The sequence below is a fragment of the Lynx rufus genome, unplaced genomic scaffold, assembly GCF_022079265.1.
Source record: "Lynx rufus isolate CCGP_SWC_20201006 ecotype Redwood Valley unplaced genomic scaffold, mLynRuf1.p SCAF_4, whole genome shotgun sequence".
NCBI lineage: Eukaryota > Metazoa > Chordata > Mammalia > Carnivora > Felidae > Lynx > Lynx rufus.
In genome coordinates, this window is record NW_025814856.1 from 4,330,564 (window position 1) to 4,348,349 (window position 17,786).

The 17,786-nt window shown below is 52.1% G+C and overlaps 1 protein-coding gene across 5 annotated transcripts in view; it reads left to right on the top strand.

Moving 5' to 3' along the window:
* Nucleotides 1–17,786, top strand: part of VAV1 (vav guanine nucleotide exchange factor 1) — a 46,557-nt gene that overhangs the window by 15,399 nt on the left and 13,372 nt on the right. For all 5 annotated transcript variants that reach the window (XM_047097055.1, XM_047097050.1, XM_047097051.1 and 2 more), the window contains exons 2-21: nt 5,411–5,527; nt 6,050–6,108; nt 6,223–6,291; nt 6,936–7,047; nt 7,148–7,243; nt 8,197–8,265; nt 8,414–8,517; nt 9,092–9,191; nt 9,826–9,921; nt 10,122–10,190; nt 10,450–10,536; nt 10,647–10,732; nt 11,060–11,192; nt 11,516–11,625; nt 12,592–12,693; nt 12,935–13,032; nt 13,119–13,141; nt 13,314–13,359; nt 15,912–16,048; nt 16,383–16,448. In XM_047097055.1, coding sequence (XP_046953011.1) covers nt 5,411–5,527; nt 6,050–6,108; nt 6,223–6,291; nt 6,936–7,047; nt 7,148–7,243; nt 8,197–8,265; nt 8,414–8,517; nt 9,092–9,191; nt 9,826–9,921; nt 10,122–10,190; nt 10,450–10,536; nt 10,647–10,732; nt 11,060–11,192; nt 11,516–11,625; nt 12,592–12,693; nt 12,935–13,032; nt 13,119–13,141; nt 13,314–13,359; nt 15,912–16,048; nt 16,383–16,448 — 1,779 coding nt within the window. The remainder of the gene's footprint in view (nt 1–5,410; nt 5,528–6,049; nt 6,109–6,222; nt 6,292–6,935; nt 7,048–7,147; nt 7,244–8,196; nt 8,266–8,413; nt 8,518–9,091; nt 9,192–9,825; nt 9,922–10,121; nt 10,191–10,449; nt 10,537–10,646; nt 10,733–11,059; nt 11,193–11,515; nt 11,626–12,591; nt 12,694–12,934; nt 13,033–13,118; nt 13,142–13,313; nt 13,360–15,911; nt 16,049–16,382; nt 16,449–17,786) is intronic.

A 17,786-nucleotide genomic window follows, 5' to 3' on the forward strand; every position in this document is an offset into this window, starting at 1 on the left:
AGGTGTCCCATCTATAAAATATGGGTTCACGCATTCCCCAACTTTTGTTGAGCATCTCCCGGGTACCAGGCGATGTACTAGGTGTTGAGGCCACAGCAGTGAACAAACTATACTGAGAATCCTCTCCTAGTGGATGTTCTAGTGTGTGAAGGGGGACTGACTGACAATAACAAAATAAATAAGAGGAATACACCGTGCCCCAGAAAAAACACAAGGCAGAGGAGAAGATGGAGAGTGCTAGGTGTGTGTGTGTGGGGGGGGGTGCAGTTTTAAGTAGAGTGACTGGGAAGGTCTCATTGAGAAGTGACATTTCATCAAAGGCCTGAAAGAGACAAGGAAGGGAGGCACTGTGTTAACTGGAGATGGACATTCTGATCAGAGGGAACAGCCTGTGCAAAGGTCCTGGGGCACTACTGTGCGTGGCATGTTGGAGGGACAGCAAGGAGGCCTGTATGGCTGGAGCAGAGAGAGTGAGGAGAAGGGAGGGAGGAGGGGAAGGTGGGGAGGGGATGGGGCAGGTCGTGTGGGGCCTTGTGGTTGGCATCTGGGTAGGGTTGGAGTCTTGGGAAGATTGTGACAATATTTGAAAATAAATGATATGGGTCCAAGGGCAGAAGCAAGGATACAATAAGGAGGCCATTGCAATAAAGCAGGTGAATGATAATGGTGGTTTGGGCCAGGCAGGTGCAGAGAAGGGGCGGGATTCTGGCCGTATTTGGAAGGCGGAACCAACAGGATTTGCTGATGGATTGGAAGTGGATGAGAGAGAAACAGAGGAGCCAAGGTGACCCCAACATTTTGGGCTCGAACAACCGGAAGGACAGATGGGGTTAGAGCGTGCCTCCTAGACCTCAGTAGCAACATTGTCGGGAGGATCGAACAAACCTATGCGTGCCAAACTCTTCATACCAGCTTTGGAAGAGGCTACATTCTCAATCCAGGGTGCCTCCCCAGAAGGGCTGGGGGCTCCAGGAGGCAGGGACTGCCTCACACAAGCAGTGCCGTTTCACCGAGGCACGTGTGTGGGTTTCTCATGAGGCTGCAGTCATCTGAAGGCTCAACTGTGGCTGCAGGGTCTGCTTCCTAGGTGATTCAGCCACACGGAACCTCCAAGTTCCTCTCCCCTGGGACCCCTCCATAGGGCTGACTGAGTGGTCTCAACATGGCGGCCGGTCCGTGATCCAAGAGGCCAAAGTGGGAGCTGTAATGCCTTTTGTTACCCAGCCTTGAAAAGTCATGTATTGTTACTTCCAGCATACTTTGTTAGTCACACAGGGCTAATCGTGAGAGAGGCAGTTACAAAAATGACACAAGTCCTGGGATCTGTGGGCCATTTGGGGGCCATCTTGGAGGCTGACTACTGTTGTTACATTGTCTTAATTACTGTAGCTGTATGCTGAGTCTTGATGTGAGTAGTTGCAGTTTACTTCTCCCCTCGGCTTGACTTGTCTTGGCTATTTGTGACTATGCATTTTAGGATTCCTGCACCAAGTTCCATGAAAAAGCAGTTGGAGATTTTAACTGACACTGCATTGGGTCTATGGCTCAATTTTTGAGAAGGCTGGACAATTTTAAATGTTGAGTCTCTCTGGACAAGAGAGTATATATTTCACTCTACTTGTACAGATCTTCTTTCATAGTTTTCAATACAATTTTAATTTTCTTCATAAAAGAGTTTTTCACTTCTTTTTGTTAGATTTGTTACTCATCACTAGCTTTTTTGTATGTTTGTTTTACGATTTTTAGGCTACGGTAAATGGTATCCTTTTAAAATCGAAGTGCAGTTTTCGCGCAGTGAAATGCTCAGTTCTTCAAATTTACCATTCAATCAGTTCTAGCAAATGTATACACTTGTGCAACCCACACCCTTATCAGGACACTGAGCATTTCCATCCCTTGTGGCCTTTCTGAGTCAATCTCCGCCACCCTCCCCACCCCAGAAGCAACCACTGATCTGATTTCTATCACCGTAGATTAGTTTTGCTTATTCTAGAATTTTGTAAATGTTTTCTTAAAAAAAATAACATTTTATGATTAATTTTTGCTAATGTACCATCACACAGTAAACTTTGTGTGTTGATTGTGTATTCACTAGCATTGTTAAGTTACTGTATTGATTCTGGTTATTTATCTGTATTCTTTTGGGCTTTCTGTATTGGTGGCACCTTCTGCAGAATGCCCTTTCTCTCTCCTTCCTTCCTTCCCTCCTTCCCTCCCTCCCCCTTCCTTCCTTCCTTCCTTCCTTCTTTCCTTCCTTCCTTCCTTCCTCCCATCCTTCCCTTCCTCCTTCCTTCCTTCCTTCCTTCCTTCCTTCCTTCCTTCCTTCCTCCCATCCTTCCCTTCCTCCTTCCTTCCTTCCTTCCCTTCCTCCCTCCCTGGCTTCCTTCCTTTTTTCCTTTAGTTTTGTCTTGTAGTGCAGGCTAAGATCTTCAACGCAGTGTTGCCTAGAAATGGTAATGGGAACAGCCCTGATTAGTTTTGATTTCAAATGCCAGGGAATCTTTTCAACATTTCCACCATTAAATACAATGTTTTGCTTTTTATTTAAAACAGAGGTTTAAGATTAAAAAAATTTTTTTTAATGTTTTTATTTATTTTTGAGACAGAGGGAGACAGAGCATGAGCGGGGGAGGGGCAGAGAGAGAGGGAGACACAGACTCGGAAGCAGGCTCCAGGCTCTGAGCTGTCAGCACAGAGCCCGACACGGGGCTCGAACCCACAGACTGCAAGATCATGACCTGAGCCAAAGTCGGTCGCTCAACTGACTGAGCCACCCAGGCGCCCTGGTTCAAGATTTTTTGAAGATGCTCTCTTTATCAGGTTACAGAAATTCCTTTCCATTCCTACTTGACCAAGAGTCATTTTTTCCCCTTTTCTCTCTCTCTTTATCACAAATGGATGTTGAATTGCTGTTTTTAGGCATCTCTTACTGTTGCTAATCTCTTTTGAACAGAGAGAGAACAAGCCTTGGGTAGGCAACAGAATATCCAGCCGGCACTTAGTAACATTGTTTACATCACACTGATTTTACACTGGCTTCTTTTCATAGCAAATGATCCTAGGGTTATTTTTGTTTGTTTGTTTTGTTTTTGTTTTTGTTTTTTGATAGTAGGGTGTAAGGTTCTCTTCTTAAATACATTTATTTCAGCTAAGGTTTATTTAAAGTTCATGTTACAGAGATAATGGGTTGGGTATACTGTGGGTGCAGCATTTATGTTGCTCTGGCAAAATGCTTGCCGTCACACTGCCTGGGTTTGCTTTCTGGCTGGCTGGCCGTGCCTCAGTGTCCTTCTCTATAAAATGAGGCTATAACATTACTTGCAGGATTGTTGCAAGAATTCCGAGAGAGAGAGAGAAAGAATATGAGAGAGGGGAAGAGGGAGGGGTGAAAGGAGGAAGAGAGAGAGAGAGAGAGAAAGTCAAACTCATAGAAGCAGAGAGTAGAGGCTTAGTAGGCACTGGGTGGGGGGGGGGATGAGAAAAATGGGGAGACGGTGGTCCAAGCATGCAAAATCGCAGTTAGGTAGGATGAGTCAGTCTAGGGATCTAATGTATGGGCATGATGTTGCTGCCGTCCTGAATAATCCTGTCTCAAGCACTGGAAAAATGCTAAGAGAGTAGATTTCAGGTGTGCTGAGCCACACACAATGGTGACTGTGTGAGGAGATGCGATGTTAATTTGCTGGACTGTAGCAATCATTTCACTATGAATACGCATATCAAATCATCACATAGTATGCCTTTAATGTATACAATACTATATATACATATTAAATATATATGTATATAGAGAGAGCTGGGATTGGGCACATGGTAGGTGCTCCTGCAAGGCAGTGAGATAAAACTGTGGTCAAGAAATTTGGTTCAGATTCTGTAGGATCTAGGGACCTTAGAGCCCATTGGGGCATTTGGGTGAGTTGACATAAGGCAACAATAGAACCAAATTCCCCAAACCCAGAGGGACATCCTGTAGGTCTGACTGCTACATCAGTTTATATCTTCTGGTTACAAGTCACTACAACCCAACCCAGACTGATTTAAACAGGAAAGGAACGTGTTGACTCGTGAAATTGCGACCTTCAGAGATGTTTCCTATAAATGGCGCCATACGATATGTGACCTTTTGTGCCTGGCCACTTTCACTGGGCATCACAGTTTTGAGGGTTATCCATTTTGTAGCATGTATCAGTACCCTGCTACTTTGTATGGCTTTTTAATATTCCATTGTATGGATATGCCTCGTTTTGTTTATCCACTTATCAGTTATGGACATAGGTGAATACGTAGGGACAGAAAACAGACACTGGTTCCCAGGGAGAAGGAAGAGAGTGCAGAATGACAGGTGACTGCTTAATGGGTACAGGGTTTCTTTGTGGGCTGAGAAAAGTGTCTTGGAACTAGATGAATTGATCATTGCATGACATTGCAAATACGCTAAGTGTCACCGAAGTGTACATTTTAATATGGCTAATGGTTGGGGGGCGCCTGGGTGGCTCAGTTGGTTAAGCATCCAGCTTCGGCTCAGGTCATGATCTCGTGGTTCGTGAGTTTGAGCCCCACTTTGGGCTCTGTGCTGACAGTGTGGAGCCTGCTTGGGATTTTCTCTCCCCTTCTCTCTCTGCCCCTCCCCTCCCCCCCCCCCCAAAAATAAATAAACTTCAAAAAATTAAAGTGGTTAATGGGTAGGTTTTTTATTATGGTAAAAGATACACAATATTATATACATAAATAGAGTGATACAAATATATTTGATAAATATAAATACAAATTTATATAAACTGGAGAATATATACATAACAGAATACTTATCATTTTAACCATTTGTAAGCGTACAATTCAGTAGCATTAAACCCATTCACAGTGCTGTGTAAGCATTACCACGGTACCCAAAACTGTTCCTCTTCCCCAACAGAAACTCTGTCCCCATTAAACACTAACTCCCCATTCCCTCCTCCAACCCTGGCTCCCACCGTCTACTTTTTGTCTCTATTAATTTGCCTACTCTAGGGACCTCATGTAAGTGGAATCATATAATCATTGTTCTGGCTTATCCTTCTGTGTCTGGCTTATTTCACGGAGCATAGTGTTTTCCAAATTCATCCATGTTGTAGCATAAATCAAAATTTCCCTCCTTTTTCTGGCTGTGTAATATTCCATTGTAGGTACGGAATACATTTTGTTATCAGTTAATGGTTACCTTTATGTTATGTGAATTTTGCCTCAATAAAAAAAGATTTCAGGGGTAGATCAAGCTTCAGGTACACTTATCTTTATCAGAAGAGGGTGTGAGAGGGAGGCTGTGCCTTCTTTTCCCCCTTCCGTGCCAGTTCCCAAGTCAGACTGCCTAGGGTTCAGCTTCTCCCCTGTCCTGTTATGTTCCCTCCACCCCCATTTCTGTTTCTCCTCACAGTTCCTGTGCCTTAAGAACATACGTACCTTCTTGTCTACCTGCTGTGAGAAGTTTGGCCTCAAGCGGAGTGAACTCTTTGAGGCCTTTGACCTCTTTGATGTCCAGGATTTTGGGAAGGTAAGCTGGTGCTGAACTTCCCGCGAGCTGGGCACAGAGAGGTGGAAGATTGGATTTCCGTTCGTTTCCATGAACATTTACACTGGGAAATCTAAGTGCTGTTGGGGGGAAGGACAGAGAAGTCAGACCAGGCCATACACCAGATGCAAAGGGGTTGGCTTGGGGTATGCACAACTGGCTTCTGGTCCCTGCTTTGCTACTGGTTGTGTGACCTCAGATCTGTGGTCATGCCGCTCTGAGCCCTAGGTGCCTCCTTTGTAACACAGGAATAATATCATCCTATCCTTTCTGAGTGGTTATGACGATTGCATAGAGTTAGGGGATCGAGTGGTGGGTGCTCAGTTAAGGGAACCCTGATCTGGTCACACAGAGGAGTGGGAAGGGGGAGAAAACCCTGAATTAGCTCCCAGGGGCATGGAGTCTAACCGTGATCGTCTAGCCCCGGGGGTTGGAGTCTGAGCCTGTGTTCTGGCACGTGGGTGGGCAAGGGGCTTACTGAGTGGCCCATGGCCCTTGTCACAGGTCATCTACACCCTGTCTGCTCTGTCCTGGACCCCGATTGCCCAGAATAAGGGGATCATGTGAGTAACCATTTGAGCTGGCATCCTTGGGTGACCTGGCTCCAGTCCTACCCCTCCTGCAAGTCCCCGTCCCTGGCCCCCAGGCCTCTGGCTCACCCATCCTGGCTCCCTCAGGCCCTTCCCCACTGAGGAGGAGACCGTGGGTGATGAAGACATCTACAGTGGCCTGTCTGACCAGATCGAGTGAGTGTCTGGGACCACCAACCTGCCCTGGGGGGTCGGAGGGGACGTGGCCCTGCTCTGGGGGGTCGGAGGGGACATGGCCCTGCCCTGGGGGGGTCGGAGGGGACATGGCCCTGCCCTGGGGGGGGTCAGAGGGGACATGGCCCTGCCCTGGGGGGTCTGAGGGGACATGGTTCTGCCCTGGGGGGGGGTCTGAGGGGACCTGGCCCTGCCCTGGGTGGTCTGAGGGGACATGGCCCTGCCCTGGGGGGTCTGAGGGGACATGGCCCTGCCCTGGGGGGTCTGAGGGGACGTGGCCCTGCCCTGGGGGGTCTGAGGACACATGGCCCTGTCCTGGGGGGGGGTCTGAGGGGACATAGCTCTGCCCTGGCGGTCTGAGGGGACATGGCCCTGCCCTGGGGGGCCTGAGGGGACACAAGTTTGATCTGGGAGGGGTCTGAGGGGATATGGTTCTCACCTGGGGGTCTGAGGGGACATGCCCCTGCCCTGGGGGGTCTGAGGGGACGTGGCCCTGCCCTGGGGGGTCTGAGGGGACATGACCCTGCCCTGGGGGGCCTGAGGGGACACGAGTTTGATCTGGGAGGAGTCTGAGGGGTCCCTGGCCTGGGGGCTCCGGTGGCCCTAGCTGACCCCACACCCCGCAGCGACACGGTGGAAGAGGATGAGGACCTGTATGACTGTGTGGAGAACGAGGAGGCGGAGGGTGATGAGATCTACGAAGACCTCATGCGCTCCGCGGAGCCGGTGCCCATGCCGGTGCGTGGGGCGGAGCTTGGCGTCTGGGAGGCCTCATGGTGGGGGGGGGGGCCCATGAGCCCCGGGCCCCCCAACACCGACCTGTGCTCCCCACTCTCAGCCCAAGATGACAGAGTATGACAAGCGGTGTTGCTGCCTGCGGGAGATCCAGCAGACGGAGGAGAAGTACACGGACACGCTGGGATCCATCCAACAGGTGCGGGGCTCCGACCCAGCCCCGGGGGCGCATGCGCGGGGAGCGGCGGCCTCTGGGCCGTGCGTAGAAGCCCCGTGTGTCCCAAGCGGGCCTGGGGCTCCTCTGTGTCCCCATTGTCTTGTTTCTTCTCTCTCTCTGCCGCTGGTTTTCTCTTTCATGCCATCTCCTGTCTTGATCGGTCTCTCCTTCCTTCTTCCTCGGTCGCTCTTTCCCTGGGTGTCCCTCTATCCCTGTCTGTATCTTTTCCTGTGTCCTCGCCTCTGTCCACCTGTGTCTATTACTGTCTCTCCGACCTTCTATTTTCTTCCCTTTGGCCATTGCTTTTTCAACAGCTTTATAGAGATGAGCTCAACGTACCATACAATTCACCCCTTTACGTGGACAATTCAGTGGTTTTTGGTGTATTCACAAGGTTGTGCAACCATCGCCACTGTTTAATTTTAGAACATTTTCGTCATCTCCCCCAAAGAAACCCCGTACCCTTTAGCCATCACCCCCCACGCCCCCGTCCTTCTGCAGACCCTGGAAACCGCTAACCTACTTTCTGTCTCCGTGGATGTGTCTGTTCTGGGCATTTCACACACGTGGCATCCCACACGACGTGGCCCTCTGTGTCCGGTTCTCTCACCGAGCGTCGTGTGTTCGGGGTCCGTCCACGTGTGCCAGTGTCGCTCCTCTTCGTGGCTGAGCGACATTCTGGTGGGTGGGTGGACCCCATCTTGTTATCCGTTCACCCATCGCTGGACGTTCGGGTTGGCCCCTCCTTTTCGACTGTTGCGAATAACGCTGGCGTGAACAGCCGTGAACAGGTGTTTGGGTGGCCGTTGTGCATCTCTGTCTCTCAGCCTCTCTTTCTGTTGGTCTCTGACTCTGTCTCCTTGTCCCCGGTTCCCTGGGCCTGGGCCGGACGGAGGGGTCCTGCCCCCTTCATCCTGCTCTCCCCGCTCCTGCAGCATTTCATGAAGCCCCTGCAACGGTTCCTCAAACCCCAAGACATTGAGATTATCTTCATCAACATCGAGGTGAGCTGGCCGGTCCCCAGCCCTCCCGGGCCTCTGTCCAGTGGGGACGACCTGCTGGCTCCACCTGTGCCTGGAGAGTGGGGGCTGGGAGTTGAGCACTGCAGGGTGGGCCTCCTGAACCCCAGCCCCCACTCCTTCCTCCGAGTAGGACCTGCTTCGTGTGCACACTCTCTTCCTAAAGGAGATGAAGGAAGTCCTGGGCACCCCAGGTGCGCCCACCCTGTACCAGGTGTTCATCAAATACAAGGAGAGGTGAGACCCAGCCGGCCAGCCCAGACCCTCGGAAGTCACCCCGTCCTGCCCGCGCCAGGCATTTGGACGACCTTGCCCTCAGAGGCTACCGGACAGGCAGGGCTGTTCCCTGTCTGCTCACGGGCAAGGGAAGGGACTGCCCACTTGTAGGTCAGTCCCCAGCTCTGCCTCTGCCGGGCTGTGTGGCACTGTAGACTCACTGAACCTCTCTGAGCATCTGCTGCCACATCTGTAAAATCAGTGTGGCACAGAATGTACCTCCCAGGGTGAGGATGAAATAAACGGATGCCTAAAGAGCTTGGCACAGGGCCTGGCACACAGTAGGTGCTCCGTAAGTGCTTGTTAGGCGAGTGAACATTGAGGAGACAACATACCGAGTGCTAAGCGTGTCTTATGCATCATCTCCCTCCGATGCTTCAGTGGCTCCATGCGGGAGGTGCCATTGTCATGCCCATTTTACAGATGGGGAGACCGAGGCTCAGACCATCTGGGAAGAGGCGGGCCTGGACTGACACCCAGATTCGCCTGACCACGGTGCGGGCCACCATTACCCGGCCACCTGTCCTTCCCTCAGGTTCCTCGTCTACGGCCGCTACTGCAGCCAGGTGGAGTCAGCCAGCAAGCACCTGGACCACGTGGCCGCCGCCCGGGAGGATGTGCAAATGAAGCTGGAGGTGGGGCCCGGGCGCCATCTGGGGGGCTCTCTTACCCCTTCCCAGGCCCCAGGGGCAGTGGGGAGGAGACAGAGCCGGTGGTGCTACTTTCCACCGCAGCCCAGCCAGGGTTTGGGGTGGGAGGTACTGACCAGCTGAGTGGGAGAAAGGGAGCAGGAAGAGGTGGGCGGGAGCCCTGAGCCCTGGCCCCCGCTGAACCCCGACTCTGGACTCAGTCCTGACCCCGAACTCAGCTCTGACTCCGGGCCGACCCCCAGTCCAGCCTGCGCTGAGTCCCAGCCTTGGCCGTGCCCCGAGTCTGGGCTGAGCCCCAACTCACACCGAGCCCTGATCCTGGGCTGAGCACCCCCCCTCCCCTGCCCCGGAACCAGTGTATCTACAGGGCAGAAATGAGGACGGGCCACCTGCATGCACCGTCCATCCGGCCGCGTCGGTCTCCGCTGTGGGGACCCTGCAGTCCTGTCCCCCGCTCCCTCCCCAGCTCCACTCAGCTACTGGAATCCTGCCTCAGGCAGTGTTTGCCAGCCTTCCAGGAAATTCTTCCTTCACTACTTCCCCGATGATGCTTCAGGTTCTAGAAAAATCCATACCTGTCTCCACCTCATCGTGCTCATCTCTTTCTCTGACCCCCCAGGAATGTTCTCAGCGAGCAAACAACGGGAGGTTCACCTTGCGGGACCTGCTGATGGTGCCCATGCAGCGGGTGCTCAAGTATCACCTCCTTCTCCAGGTGCACAAGTGGGGGCCCCCAGGCAAGGGCTTGGTTTGTCTCCCTCTCCGTGTCATAGGCGTGGGGCAGAGCTGTCTTCCCGGGGCTGGGGCCTGGCACCCTCTGGGAGGAAGGAGGAAGCTGGCAGGCCAGGCTTGTCTGGAGGGTCCCCAAGAGGAGAGGGCAGGCCCAGGTGATGTCTGTCTCCATGGGCTGTGCAGGAGCTGGTCAAACACACGCAGGACGTGATGGAGAAGGAGAACTTGAGGCAGGCCCTGGACGCCATGAGGGTGAGTGGTCACACACAAGCGTGTACACGTTCAAGGCAGGGCACACGGTCACACCCACAGGCAACCCCTCCTCTCATCAATGACCACACGCCCATGTGACCAGTGAGTGATTCCTAGCGTCTCGCTTGGGGACAGTACATGCGGGGATGCCCTTTCTACGCCTCCTGCCAGCCCCTGGTGGGGGCTGACCCCCTACGCCCAACCAGAGAGGGGATTGGCCAGGGTGGGGGGCCCAGGCTCACCCCTGCCCCACCCCCAGGACCTGGCACAGTGTGTGAATGAGGTCAAGCGGGACAACGAGACGTTACGGCAGATCACCAACTTCCAGCTGTCCATCGAGAACCTGGTGAGGGGGCAGGGCAGGACGGACAAGGGGTGTGGCCGCGGGGGTGGGGTGGGAGGGTGTTTGGCCTCCCCCTGGGTGGCCCCTTGCCAGACCCCCTTCCTGCTGCGTAGGACCAGTCTCTGGCCCACTATGGCCGGCCCAAGATCGATGGGGAGCTCAAGATCACCTCAGTGGAGAGGCGCTCCAAGATGGACCGGTAAGCGGAGCCAACAGATGCAGGAAAGAGCCGGAGCAGAGGCGGGAAGGGATTTCCAGTTACGCCAGGGGGTGGGGCCTAGGTGGGCGGGCGGGGCGGGACCAGCGTGGACGTGTGGGTGGAGCCAAGACCCCCAGGTGCTGGGACCCGGAAGGACCTTATGGCCGAGGTCAGGATGGGTGGGCCAATCCTGCCAAGCTGGCCACAGAGGAGGAGAAGGGCGGGAGTCCTAGACGGACGGCCGGGTGGGGCCAGGAAGGTGGAGCTGGTGGGGAGGAGCTGGCCGAGGGGAGCCAGACGGAGGCCCCTGATCCAAGTTGCTCTCAGGTACGCCTTCCTGCTCGACAAAGCTCTGCTCATCTGCAAGCGCCGAGGGGACTCCTACGACCTCAAGAATGTGGTGGATCTGCAAAGCTTCCAGGTTCGAGATGATTCCTCCGGAGAGCGAGAAAACAAGAAGGTGGGGCTCCGAAGCCAGATCTGGGGTCCCCAGTGCTGGGAGAGCTGAGGCTCTGCACTCGAGCTTTAGAATGCCCGTGTGTGTGTGTGTGTGTGTGTGTGTGTGTGTGTGTGTGTAAGACACGCGTGGTCTTAGATTTGTGCACGTATGTTTGGTTCTCCCAGGCAGACCCTTACAAGGGTGCCCGCGCCCAGTTTCTCCGAGGGGCAGAGAGGCTGTTACGAGGCTGACCCTTTCCTCCCCACAGGGGTAGGGGTGAAGAGGGTGTGTGGTCCCATCCTCTGCAGACTGGGTGTCTTCATTCTGAACCCTGTTCCCTGCAGTGGACTCACATGTTTCTCCTGATCGAGGACCAAGGTTCCCAGGGCTATGAGCTGTTCTTTAAGACACGAGAACTGAAGAAGAAGTGGCTGGAGCAGTTCGAGATGGCCATGTGAGACCCCCCCTCCTCCCCCACCCCCTGTCCTCAGAGGACTCTGCAGTGGACAGGGGCTGAGAGGCAGTTGTGCTCTGTTCCGTAGGGCCACTCTGAACCTCAGCTTCCCCATCTGCGAAATGGGAAGCGTAGGCTTTTCATGCTGTCTGCATCCTCAGAATGTCAGTGTTCTGTGGGTGAGCTTCAGCCGCCAGCCTGAACCCCTCTTCCTCCTCCTTTTTCTTCTTTTTCTTCTCCTCCTCCCCTTCCTCCCTCTCCCCCTCCTCCCACTCCTCTCCCTCCTTCTCTTCCTTCTTCTCCTTCCGTTTATCCTTCCCCTTCCCTTTCCTCTCCTCCTCCTCCTTCCTCTTTTTCTTCTTAATGTTTGTTTTATTTTGAGAGAGAGAGCAAGAGTGTGTGTGTGTGTGTGTGTGTGTGTGTGTGTGTGTGAGGGAGGGGCAGAGATAGAGAGAAGGAGAGAGAGAATCCCAAGCAGGCTCTGCACTGTCAGCACAGAGCCCGAAGAGGGGCTCAGTCTCACAAACGGTGAGATCGTGACCTGAGCCGAAATCAAGAGTCGGATGCTAACCTGACTGAGCCCCCCAGGCTCCCTTTCTTCGTCTTCTTGAGATGAAGCTCACGTAACAAAAATTTCGCTATTTTAAAGTGTATGATTCAATGGCATTTAGTGCCTCACGATACTGTGTAACCACCACCTCTAAGTTCCAAAACATTTTCATCCCCCCAAAAGGAAACCCTGCACCCATGTAGTACTCAGTCCCCATTTCCCCTGCTCCCAGCCCCTGGCAACCACCGGTCTGCTCTCTGTCTCCACCCAAATGCCCATCAGTGGAGGGCTGGAGACATGGCTTCTGGTTTATGTATGGCTGCCCCGATACGTCCAAAGGGCAGCACGTGTTGGTCCTTCATTCCCTTGTGCGGCTGAATACTGTTCCGTCATGGGGAATTCTCTCCCCTCTCCAGCTCCAACATCTACCCTGAGAACGCTACTGCCAACGGGCACGACTTCCAAATGTTCTCCTTTGAGGAGACCACGTCGTGCAAGGCTTGCCAGATGCTGCTGAGGTAGGGGTCTGGGGGGATGGGCCTGGGGCCTGGGTGCGGTCCGCTCGTCCCCCTCAGAGGGGCTTCTCTGGCTGTCTGTCCCCTGGGTTGGGAGGTGGGAGGCTCTCCCTGGGGCCTCCGCTTCTGCATCTCTCTCTTGCCCTGAAGAGAACCCAAGGGCACCCTTCACGTTGTTGGCAAAATGATCGGCTGTGTCCAGTCAACATCACTGACGTCCCTTAATCTCCCCTTGGCATCCCAGAGGCACTTTCTATCAGGGTTACCGTTGTCATCGGTGCCGGGCACCTGCACACAAGGAGTGTCTGGGAAGGGTCCCTCCATGTGGCCGACATGGGCAAGGTACCAGTGGGAGAGACTGGGGCAGGTGGGCTTGGTCCTGTGGGGGGGATTTCCATGCTGACTATTTCCTTTCCCGCCCCCCATAGATTTTTCAGGAACTATGAAGAAGGTAAGACCCCCATTCTCCTTTCTCTGTATGAGAAATCATGGGGGATAAGGAAGGGTGACCCAGGAGACCCCAGCAGTGGGCATGGCCCTTTGCTGGGTGCTCACATAGGAGCTGAGGGGGCCCCAGGCTGGGCCTGGGGAGCCACACTTGCAGTTTCGCTGTCTCCCTCCAGGATAAGCCACATCGCCGACCTCAGGACAAAAAGCGGAATGACCTGGGTGAGTCTGAGCGGGGTGGGCGTTGTGTGGGGCAGGAGGAAGCCTGGTCTCTGCCCCAGATCTCAACAGTTACATTAACAATCACATAAGGTCCTGCTTGTAAAGCTGTGAGCCATTGGTTGCAGTCCTAGAAACCCGAAAGGAATTTAAAGATAACCAACTGGGGGCGCCCGGGTGGCTCAGTCGGTTGAGCGTCCGACTTTGGCTCAGGTCATGATCTCGCGGTTGGTGGGTTCGAGCCCCGCATCGGGCTCTGTGCCGACAGCTCGGAGCCCGGAGCCTGCTTCGGATTCTGTGTCTCTGCCCCTCCCCTGCTCATGCTGTCTCCCTCTCTCTCTCAAAAATAAATAACATTAAAAAAACTTTAAAAATGACCCAAATTATTTACTTGCTTTGCTCAAACACTAGGAAGAGAAGGCATGGGGCAGTAGCCATCCTTGCAAAGGTGCTCTTTATCTTTCCGTCCAATTTCTCCTCTTCACTGCCTCTTTTTCCTTGCTTTCCAACGCGGCACGCCTCTGGTGGTCCTTACCTCCTCTCCTCTTGATCCGTGCCACAGAATCTTATCATGATGTATAGTTTCAGCAGAGTGCCCTCCACTCGAGGATGGGGAAGTGGAGGGCACAGATTCATTTTAGCCCAATGGCAGGGGGGGAAAGGCTGGACTCATTCCTATGTTGACGAATTTTGTGGCATCACAGCAGTGATGGGTGCCTTGTGTTCAATATCTACGGTATACGTGGTCACATCTGGGGCCTCTCATCCTCCAGAAGCTCTGAGACAGTGGTGAGGGAGAGAATTTTAAGACATTACCTTGTAGTGGGCGGACTAGAAGGTCCTCTGGAACATAGAACCTGGGGGACTTGACAGATCTGAGCCCTCAGGGAAGCCTTCTCAGAGGAGGAGACATTTAGGCAGACATTTGATGGATGAGAGGGTGAGGCAGGTGAGGAGGAGGGCAGGGGTGTTCCAGGCAGAGGGAATGGCATGCGCAAAGGCTGGGAGGCAGGGAAGCCAGGCAGCATTAAACACGTGAGAACAGTTTGGTGTGGCTGAGGAAGTAAAACCTTTGCTCATAATAATACAGAGTCAGTGTGAAGGCTCAGATTTCATATCTATCTATCCGTGTCTATGTATATTCATATATAGATGTCAGTGTACAAAGATCTATAGATGTCTATAATCTGTGTCTATAGATAGCTATAGATATATCAGCTTTATTTGAAATAATAAAAAATTAGAAACAAATGATTCAATAAGAAGAACGTATATATAATTATACGTAGATTTATATGCGTTGTATAATCCGTTTTATACAAAAGTGTATGTCAGCTTTATTTGTCAAAAACCAGAAACAACCCAAATGTCCTCAATAGAGGGAAATATTTGTGTGTGTGTGTGTGTGTGTGTGTGTGTGTGTGTGTGTGTGTGTGTAGGGGTGCCTGGGTGGCTTAGTTGGTTAAGTGTCCGACTCTTGATTTTGGCTCAGGACATGATCTCACAGTTCGTGAGTTCAAGCCCCACATCAGGTTCTGCACTGCCTGCTTGGGATTCTCTCTCCCTCTCTCTCTGCCCCTCCTCTGCACTCTCTCTCTGTCAAAAATAGATGCACATTTAGAAAAGTAAGTGTGTGTGTATCTATTATATGTATTTATATTTATGCATATTGTATATGTATATCACTATATTATATTAATATAATTAATTATATTTAACATATAATTATATTAATTAATATTAATATATTATATACACTTATATTAATACACACACTTGTACATATCCATTATATATATGCATACGTATGTGTGTGTGTGTGTACACACACACACACACACTGTTTATTGAGATAGAAAATACATACTGTAATGTGTGTAAGTGAGCAAATCTTAACTGCATGGCTCCATGAATTTCTACCCCTGTAACCACCACACAGATCAAGATATGGAACGTTTCGCCGAATTCTAGAACTGCACTGTCCAATGCAAATTGAAACTCATTTAAATAACCTTAAAGCTCCCGTACTCAGCCACACTAGCCACATTGTGAGCTCTCGCTCGCCACCTCTGACTAATGACTGCCCTGCTGGACAGGAGAGATTATTCAACTCCTCCACACAGAAGGTTCTACCAGACTGCTGTTCAGTCCCCCCCCGCCTGGCTCTCCGAGGGGACCACTCTTAGACCCCTACCACCATAGGTCAGTTTTGCCTTTCCTTGAACTTCGTAAAAATGAAATCATGTGGTATGTCCTCCTCCTGCGTCGTGTTGGTGAGACTCATTGACGTGGTTGCTTGTGACAGTAATTTGTTCATTGCTGTGTCACCTTCTGTTGTGTGCTTCTGTCACACTCAGTTTATGCATTCCATTGAGGCCGTTGGGTTGTTTCCAGTTTGGGGCTCTAGTGAAGACAGCCCGTCTCGGACTTTTGGCACACACGAGGGCGTGTTTCTCTTGGTCTCTAATTTTCGCCATCCTGGAGGGCGGTGAGGCTCAGGTCTGAAAACCCGTGGCCGCCAACCGCACTGAGCCACCGCCTTCCCTTCCCTCCAGGCCTGCCCAAGATGGAAGTGTGCCAGGAATACTATGGGCTTCCCCCACCACCTGGAGCCATTGGTCCTTTCCTGCGGCTCAACCCTGGAGACATCGTGGAGCTCACCAAGGCTGAGGCCGAACAGAACTGGTGGGAGGTACAGGCTGGGCGGTGGGAGTGATGGAGAAGGATCTGAGTGTGGGGTCATGGGTGTAGGCGGCCCCGGGAAGGCTTTGGCAAGGGGAGGCTGGTTTGGAGGAGGCATCTGGGGAGGCTGTTATACATGGGGATTTCTAGGGCTGGCCTGGCCCTTCTGAGCTGGCCGTCTTGCCAGGTGGTTGATACTGGCTAGAACTCCATGGGTCATGCGTGCCACAGAGGGATGGACGGGTGGGCAGATGGCCAGTGGGTAGAAAGATGGGCACACACACATACACGCACGTGAATGCAAGTAACTTCTGCGTCCGTGTCTTTCCCTCCCGGATGTTTAGGGCAGGAATACGGCTACCAATGAAGTTGGCTGGTTTCCCTGTAACAGGGTCAAGCCCTACGTGCATGTAAGTGCCTCAAATCTGATGGAGAGAGGGCAAGGGGGGTCTGGGGAGGGTCCTGCGAGGGCGGGAAGCCTTGAATTAACACCCCTGAGATAGAGAGGGGCTGCCCATCACGGTAAGTCATTCCCAAACTCCATGCTCTGCCTAACGTGTCAACCGAGCCCAGAGTGGAGGTGGGGGGGCGGGGGGCACATGGACAATGATGACCAATCCTTTCCCTCTTGATTCTTCCTGTATGAAGGTCCTTTCCCTGGTACTGCAGAAAATCAGGGGTGGCCAGAAGGCTGGCCAGTCACTGGCTTCCTTTCAGAGGCAGCGAGTGCTATCCCATCGGGTGCTGGGGCCACCCAGGCCTCTCGGGCCAGCTTCTGTGGACGCACCTGCCCGCACTGTGCCCAGTCTCTGCTCACCCAGCCCCCTCGCTCTACGATGACCTCAGGTCTTTCCCATCTCCCCAGACCTCTCTCCCTCACTGCAGATACCCCTCTGCCTGCTTCACAGCCCAAATAGGAACCCGCAGAGGGAAACTCCCCTTCTGTTGCTTGAATTTTGTATCATTTCAGACTTCCAGAAAGGTGGCTACAATAATGCCAGCAACTCCAAATAGCCTTTCCCAGATTCACCAGCTGTCCACATTTGTTCTTTCTCTGCACACTTTATTTTATTTAAAAATTTCATATTATTGTTTTCCTGAGACATTTAAAAGTAAGTTTACAGCTATGTTTTCCCTTCACCCTTAAATACCTCCTGAGAACAAGAACCTTTTCTTACATAACCGTAGCGTGATTTTAACAACCATGAATTTAACACTTGACATTGACATTATACTACGATTTAACCTGTAGTCCATATTTATTTTTTAAAAAAATTTTTTTTTCAACGTTTTATTTATTTTTGGGACAGAGAGAGACAGAGCATGAACGGGGGAGGGGCAGAGAGAGAGGGAGACACAGAATCGGAAACAGGCTCCAGGCTCCGAGCCATCAGCCCAGAGCCTGACGCGGGGCTCGAACTCACGGACCGCGAGATCGTGACCTGGCTGAAGTCGGACGCTTAACCGACTGCGCCACCCAGGCGCCCTGTAGTCCATATTTAAATTTTGACAATTTTCCCTAAATTGCCTTTTAGAGATTTTTTTTTTTCTTTTTTGGCCTGAGGTCTCCCAGGTTTCTCCACTGTGGAGCTATGCATTTCCAACGTCATTGTTCTGTCCAAGTTTATTAGCAGATGTAAGGATGAGCTGCCTCCCTTTCTGTCAGTCAGTCAATCAATCAGTCACTCAACCTACCTATCAATCAGGCATCTGTATATCTAATGATCAGCTATATATCTATCTGTGTC